Genomic DNA, 8117 nt, shown 5'->3' with positions numbered 1-8117 from the left:
ACCTGCAGGCATGTAAATAGTGTTGCGCTTCACCCTCAGCGCATATTTTTATTTAATGTAATCACAGCCTTTGTGATTTCACAATGGCACTATGCTATATTATCATTTTAAATGTTTTATGTTTTAGAAAATGGTCTAACAATGCGGTTCATGGATTCTCATCTGTGGAATGCACCACTTCCAATATTTTTTGCTGGCAAATTGCAATCGAGGATTTTTAAAAATTGAGTACTCGAATTGAATCAAGGAATCGTGACAGCCTTTAAATGGGGTCTAAAAGATTTTTAGCTTGTCCACTTTCAACCACTTCTAGAGATGTTGAAAAGTCATTCGTGGTGTAAACGCTCATGTGGTCGAATGCATTCGAACAACCACAAAAGACTGCCTACTCTCTGCCTAAACATTAACATTAACACATAAATATTATGTGAAGCGAGTCAGCCAGACAGGATTTAAACTTTGTCGGCTAAAGACCCAAGTTTGGTTTGAAGACAAAAAATGTTCTAACATACACTCACTGTGTTCGGCGTGGTCTTGTGGCTGTCAGAGCAGAAAATAAAACTGCTGCTCTACGTATGTTTTTCTGTCGTCTCTGGGCGTGTTCATATGTAAATTGCGTGAGCTTATATTGTCCATTAGATCGAAAGATCTGAAAAAAACCCATACATTTACCCACCCATGGACCCTCCCTTCAAAGAAATCAGGACAGAGGTGGTTGAAAGTGGACAAAAGAGACAGATTAAAATACCAGGTGTAAACAGGAATGTGTCTGCCTTGTCTCTTTGTGATCCGATCCACCAAAATACAGGGCCTTAGTCTCATTTGTCAGAGATAGTGAGGAAGAGAATAAATTGAAATTATCCAAATAGTCTTTTCATCTTTCTATTGAATCGTAGATTACAGCAGGAGATAAAAGGTCACGTTACTATAATCATTCTACCAGGTAAAACAACAAAATTAGACAATACATATCACCATCAACACATCACACACTATCAAACTGCAATCTTCTTGCACTAAGAAAACGTTTTCACATGACTGTCGTGGTTACCAAGACAGGAAGTCAGCATTTTCATGTGGGAGAAGAGTATGAAATGATAAAAAAATGGAGGAGTGTACAACAGCGTCACACTGCTGAAGGAAACAAAAGGAGGAGAACTCAGACAAGGGAAAGAGAGAATGAGTAAAGTTTAATAGAGAGATAAACAGCTCCTCAGATCAGCATGTATTACTGTATTATTAAGACCTTGATAAAGTCAGTCTAAGTTCATGGTAAAGAAAAAAAATGTATGACATTTCAGTTCTTTTGAAGAAGGTGCTTTGACTACAAGTGCGCATAACCCGAGAGAACAGACACAAAAAGCACATTTAAAGGTGAGCGAAGAGGAGTCTGACCAGAGATTTGAAGTGCAGCGATGGCGAACAATCAGACATTGATGGTTGTCGTCCTCCTAAGTATCTTTATGGCAAGAAGTCATTCAAAAGGTGAGTCTACATACATTTTTATTGATACTCTTTTGATCTCGCTGTATGTAGATGGTTTGGCCTTCATGTCTAAAATCTTCTTAGTCTAGCATCAGTTTGCGGATGCCACTTGACTTGATCTTTTATTTCTAATGGACTTGATATTTTATTTCTAAAATAATTCAGTTTATACATTTATAAGTGTCCCAAAATACTTTTTGGGTATTTTCTTAAAGGTGAAATCTTGGCATTGTTTAAATCAGTTAGAGAAAGTATACTGAAAGTGTGAAGTGAATCATTGTGGCTTAAATGTTAATCAATTGAGAAAAATAAAAAAATGTATATTCTTCCACTTAAAATGCAAAGACATTTACGGTGTACTGTACTTCAGTAGATCTCATAATGGGAATGAGAAAACTGTTATATCACGTGCATGTGAAGGCTTTGTGTTTGTTTCTAAATGTGTTTGTTGCTATTTTGAGAGGACATGCCATGACGAAGCGCTCTTCCTCTCAGGGGGGATTCTTAGGGGGAGATGAGTTGTTGAGGTTTTTGAGGCTGACAGAAGCATCTGAAAAGAAACTGTAAATGTGGAACAGTAAATGTAGTTGTTTATGTGGAACCAAGTGGCATTTGTGGTGTGACTTTTTACAATAATGCCACTGAATGTGGTAGATGGGGTGGTATGGCAGTCATTGCTTTAGGCCAGGTGTTCAAACTGCATATTTTTCAGAATTAGGTCTCTTTCCTCTAGTGCTACAATAACAAAAGCATATGTTTGCCTAATTTTTGGTCCGTACACCTCTGACTAACATTAACAAGTATGACCGGTAAATGTACTAAACCTTCAATATCCCCCATAACTGGAAAACTCACATGAGTGAATGATTGTGTTTCCATGTGCTGAGCGCTCACATTAACCTGTCACTAACATGCTGTGCACTAACTGTCCTAGGAGATCAAGATATTGTATCACATCAGAATCAAGATGCTGTGATTGAAAAACTGACAGGTCAGACAATATACACTTTTATAATTTACTCTTTTTCATTTATAAATAAACTGGCACTTTTCATGAATAGGGTACAAGAACAGAAAACTCATACAAAATCAATTGATTTTAAGAAAACATTGATTGTCGAATTTTATAGAATCGCCATTTTACGGGGAATACGTACGTTAGATGTTTCTAAACTAGCTGCTTTTCCTGTTCAGACAATAGCTCAACGTCACATCTAACATAGTTATAAAAAACATGGGATTTGTGCTTCTGTTTGTTTTGTTTTTTTTTAATAAAAGGTCTTGAAAAGTCTTGAATGAACTCTACTGATGGAAAGTGCCAGCTGTGTTACATCTATTGTAAGAATAGAGCTGTTGTGTGTTGTAACTATTTTTAGGGTTAAAAAAAGGAAATGACACACCAAAGGATAAAACTAGTTTGGCATGGCAGGGAGAGATAAGTTCAGTGTATAGAGGGGGGGAAATATCACAAAATGTGTCATAATACCCCAATTTTACACTTCTTGTCAAAAGTTTGAAATAATTAGTTTTTTTTTTTTTTTGTTAGTTTTTTTTTTTTTTTTAAATAAGTATCTTATGCTCACCAAGGCTGTGTTTATTTGATTAAAGTACAATGTAATTACAGTAAAATTTAAGTACAGTAAAATGGTAATGTACTACGGTATTGTTAACATAACTTTTTATTTGTATATATTTTAAATTATATTTTACTTCTTTAAAATCTTTCTAAAATGCTGATTTGGTGCTCATTTCATATTGATACTCAATTATTAATAATGGTCCTTGCTATTAGGACTGTTAAACAGTTTTGGCTGCTTAATATTTTTGTGAAAATCACAATATTTTTTTTTTCTGGATTTTTTGATGAATCGAAAATTTAAAAGAGCAGCATTTATTTGAAATAGAAATCTTTCATAACATTATAAATTTCTTCACTGTCCGTTTTCATTAATACCTCCTTAAAATAACAAAAGTATGATTGTTATTGTTATTTTTTTAAAATATTACTTTTTAATGGTAGTATATCACAGTTTACCCAAATACAATATTAAGCAGCACAACTGTTTTCAACATTGATAATAATAAGAAATATTTCTTGAGCAGCAAATCATTATTAGAATGATTTCTGGAGGATCATGTGACACTGACGACTGGAGTAATGATGTTGAAAACTCAGCTTTGCATCACAGGAATAAATTTCACTTATATATTAAAACAGAAATATACATAAACAGTTTTCTTTATTATTGTAATACCATTTCACAATATTACTATTCTTTCTGTATTTTTTATCAAATAAACGCAGCCTTGGTGAGCATACAAGACTTTTTTTTAGCATTAAAAAATATTAATTATTTCAGACTTTTGACCATATAACACTGTATATATTTGAATTATATTTGAATTTATTTAAATTATATTAATTTAATATAATTTAATTGACATTAATATATGTAAAAGCAGATCACATTTTTTATTTATATATTTATTTAGTTAATAAACAGACATTTTACTCTAATCCAATATTACATCTGATTTTGTACAATACATTTTTTTTTCTTCTTTTTTTTGTTGCAGTTTTCAAAGAGCAGACCTTTGTGGCAGACAGCGATGTCACTTTATGGTGTGCCGATAATGTCACTGATGTCAAATGGAATGAATTAATTTTTATTGTGTGGAACATCAGCATGCAAGGCAAAAAATGTTATCTTGGTTTGTCACCCAAACTGGACGACACTTGTAATGATGGAAAGAATCTGAGCCACACTTCAAATGGAGTTTCCTTATTCATTCCCAAGATTTCAGTGGAAGATGAAGGATTTTACTTGTGTGATTTATCATATAAAGGAGGAAGCAAATCTGTAAATATCTCTGTAAGCGGTGAGTACAAGCAGAATTTATTGTAAAAATATTGCAAAAACTGTTAAAATGTTTTAAATCACAGGTTAGGTGTCATTCTACTAATCACTAACCATCGATGTTACCTAGTTTTATTTAGTGATAGACTAGTTACATCTCTCTGTTTCACCTCTCTTTCATCATGAGCCAGTGAAGAATTAAAAAAAAAAAAAGTATTTAGAGTTGGCAATAAAGACAATAGTATTTAACTGATATCACACCGATATTCAAATTAAATTAAAGTTGTTTGTTTTTAGTTACCCGCCTAGAAACTCAGCTGGACAGTGAAAATGGTCAGAGGATTGCTGTCTGTAAGGCCACATATAAAGAGATGAAACCCACTCTTCACTGGGAACCTGCCTTGAACTTTTCCTTCACTAACACTTCTTTCAAGAAGGTTAATACATTTTTCATTATGGAGAATCACGTACATCTGCCTGATGATGTGACCATCAGTAACATCACCTGCGTGGCCTCATACCCGTCTGAGTCCGGCTCTATGCAGCAGAAGAGCACACTTGATATTACACAAGGTGAATTTTACACACACTGTATTTTAAAAGGAACTGACAGTTGTTTTCTGAAGTGGAACAGTAGTAAATTCTGTTTTGAAGTTTGACACAACAGTGTCAGATATATCAGCTTTAAATTAAATATGTGACATATGATGAGTAAAGTAAACAATTACATGTATATATATATCTAAATACAACATTTCACTTCATATGGAATTCTAATTTTATGCATGTATATACATTGTTAGACATGTTACTGGACAAATAAACCAGTGAAAGAGTGAAAAGTATTTAGGAGAGGTACCTTTCTAAAAGTCCACAGGGTCAAATTTGCAAATATTTTGCAAAGAAACACCCTTTGATGATATATGGAGCAAATTTACCTCATTTAGTACAATGGCTTGTATTAAAAGAGAATCGGTTTTGACAATAGGCTATTACAGAGTTTATGGTACCACTTTACATAAGGTTTCCATTTTTTACATTAGTTAATTAATTATTTAACATGAACTAACAATAATCAATACTTCTACAACATTTATTAATCTTAGTTAATACTAATGTTTACATTTACTAATACATTTTACATTTTTTTTTAAATTTGTATTAGTTAATGCACTGTGATCTGACATGAATAAAAAATGAATGATTGTATTTTATAAACAAACATTAATAAGGTTAATAAATGCTGTAATAATGTTTCACTCATAGTCAGTTCGAGGTAACTAATGCATTAACTAATGTTAACAAATGAGACCTTATTGTAAAGTGGGTAACATGTATGAACTAACATGAACTGACCATGAGCAATACATTTGTTACAGTATTTATTAATCTTTGTTAACATTAGTTAATAAAAATACAGCAGTTCATAGTTTGTTCATGTTAGTTCACAGTGCATTAACTAATGTTAACAAATACAACTCTTGATTTTAATAATGTATTAGTAAATGTTGAACTTAACATTAACAAAGATTAATAAATGCTGTAGAAGTGTTGTTCATTATTAGTTCATGTTAAGTAATGCAGTTAACTAATGTTAACTTCTACTTCTCAATATCTACGTTTTTAGTTAATATCACTTAGTAAATGTGTAATTACACTGTAACAAAGACTCCTTGAAATAAAATTTAACCCATGTAACATTAATTATTATTACACAGTATTCATCTTCTCTCTTTTCAGATATACCAAACACAGGAAATTTTTCAAAGGAACTTATTATTGCCATTTCATCTGGTTCTGTTTTTTTTTTATTAATTATTGTGTCTCTGGCCGTGGTTTGCCTACTACACAGAAAGCCAAAGCACATAAGGTGGGTTGTTTTACTACCTTGAATTAGTGCTGTTGAATCACTTTGCATGATATGATGATTCATTAATACAGCTGTCTCATCGATATCTATTTGTCTTTGTGTTCTCTTTAGTGCATTGAAGATGCTTTGCTGCAAATCCAAAATCTCACCACCAGCTGAAGACAAACCAGCCCAGGTAACACTTCTCTGTCAAACACGTATTATTTCATATACTGCACCAAACTCCATTTATCCACTATGTAGGGTCCATTGTAAAAGCTCATTAAAGCGTATGTCTGTGTGTGTTTAGCCTGCGGATGTCGAAGAGGTGGAACCCTATGCAAGTTACATACAGCGAGTCAATTCCATCTACAACTCCTCAGCTGAACTCTTCAACGCCTGAGAGACACACTCACTTTTCATGATGAAACAGGATATCAGAAGAGTTTGAGAATTAAGAGGGCAAAGACGTTTCTGTGGTCAAAATTGCACATGAAAAACAATACTAGTGGAAAAATAGTCATCTCAAGAGAGCATCCCCAAAGCAAACAGAGCCTGACTGAGGAACAAAAGTCACACTGAGTCAAATCATGACAGATGATGACAGAGGAACATTTGTCTTAGTTTGTGATGAGGAATGACTGGGACAGCTTCAGCATCAGCGATATCACTAATATGTAGATTTCTATAAGCCTGGTTAGATATTAATCAGTTGAACAAAATGTTCCTTTCGCATTTGTACAGATATCTTTCCTTTCAGAGAGTAAAAGGTAATAAAAAATCTACCCATTGTCCACTAATAATACTAAAGTTTTTTTTCCTTGTAAAGAGAGGATATTTTACATATTGCACAGATTTTAAATCATGTAAATAAATGCTATTATTACTTCAGATTTCATTATTGCATATGTTCTTATTTGGTCTTTGAGTTTAATTCATCAACTCATCCTTGTCACATAAACACTCTTAAAAATAGAGGTTCCAATTTTGTAGCAACCATTTTTTGCCATTGAAAGAACATTTCACTAATCAGTTCTTAAAAGATCAATTTTAAGTGTGAAGAATATTTTAATAATCTAAAGAACATTTTTTCCCCCAAATAAAGGTTCTTTATTGGCATTGATGGTTCCATACAGAACCTTTAACATCTATGGAACCTTTCAAGGTTCTTTAATGTAGACAAACGTCCTTTTTTACTTTTTGATTAATAAAATGTTCACACTAAGAAAAACTTCTTGTTCTTGTTTACTGAAAGGTTCTTTAGGGAACCAAAAATAGTTCTTCTGTGGCATCAGAGTTAAAAAAAAAACCCTTTTGGAACCTTTTTAAGTCTATAAAGAACCTTTTTTATGGAATAGAAGGGTTCCATGGATGTTAAAGCTTCTTCATGGAAGCATCGATGACAGTAGGACCTTTATTTTTAAGAGTGTAGAGCAGTGATGTTGGTTGTATAGGTCTTTCTAACGAGCCACAAAATGGTCAATTTTAAATAGGGAGTATGTTACTTGTTACCTGCTTTTAACATATCCCCTTCAGTGTTACAAAAAAATGCACCATTGTGAGATTTGTGGTCAGATGATGGCGAGTCAGACCCTTTGAGTCTTAGTCATTTGTCCCTTGAGATGAAAATCTCACACTGTCCCCTTGATTCAGTGTTTAGTGGAACAATGTGGAAATTTAGGGGTAATCGTATACCTATCTGAAGGCTTGTAACTGGAAACGAGGTACGCCCTCATATATCACACAGATACTCCTGCAGAAACTGAAACTGGTGGGATGCCGATCACCTTCTTTTTTGTTTTTTGTCGTGGGATTCCCCAAGAACTATGACAGTGTTGTTTTTCATTTGATCCAAATTTAGATCTTAAAGCTTTGTACCTTTGTCCCTCGATCTACTTCTACTATTACGCTCTACAATACCATAC

General features: G+C 33.2%; 1 protein-coding gene across 2 annotated transcripts; it reads left to right on the top strand.

The window, feature by feature from the left end:
* The first annotated feature begins 741 nt into the window (after positions 1–741).
* On the top strand, positions 742–7313 carry si:ch211-214p13.9 (cell surface glycoprotein CD200 receptor 1). Of its 2 annotated transcripts, XM_067409746.1 has the most exons (7): positions 742–1485; positions 2420–2476; positions 4063–4365; positions 4641–4916; positions 6084–6213; positions 6325–6388; positions 6503–7313. In XM_067409746.1, exons 1-7 carry the CDS (start codon positions 1416–1418, stop codon positions 6593–6595), a joined length of 993 nt encoding a protein of 330 aa, XP_067265847.1. In that variant the 5' UTR covers positions 742–1415; the 3' UTR covers positions 6596–7313. The 2 variants fall into 2 exon arrangements, with proteins under 2 accessions (XP_067265847.1, XP_067265848.1); XM_067409747.1 differs by lacking the exon at positions 2420–2476.
* Positions 7314–8117: the final 804 nt, after the last annotated feature.

This window comes from Chanodichthys erythropterus, chromosome 14, assembly GCF_024489055.1.
Source record: "Chanodichthys erythropterus isolate Z2021 chromosome 14, ASM2448905v1, whole genome shotgun sequence".
In the NCBI taxonomy this organism is placed as follows: domain Eukaryota; kingdom Metazoa; phylum Chordata; class Actinopteri; order Cypriniformes; family Xenocyprididae; genus Chanodichthys; species Chanodichthys erythropterus.
Note: the sequence above shows the minus strand (reverse complement) of the source record. Positions and strands in the feature narration are given on the sequence as shown.

Bases quoted from the DNA above. Each gene is read 5' to 3' on its own strand.
- si:ch211-214p13.9 (XM_067409746.1), top strand. From the start codon at position 1,416: ATGGCGAACAATCAGACATTGATGGTTGTCGTCCTCCTAAGTATCTTT. The intron at 2,477-4,062 runs GTCAGACAATAT...TTTTTGTTGCAG, and splicing joins TGTGATTGAAAAACTGACAG to TTTTCAAAGAGCAGACCTTT. The intron at 4,917-6,083 runs GTGAATTTTACA...CTCTCTTTTCAG, and splicing joins CACACTTGATATTACACAAG to ATATACCAAACACAGGAAAT.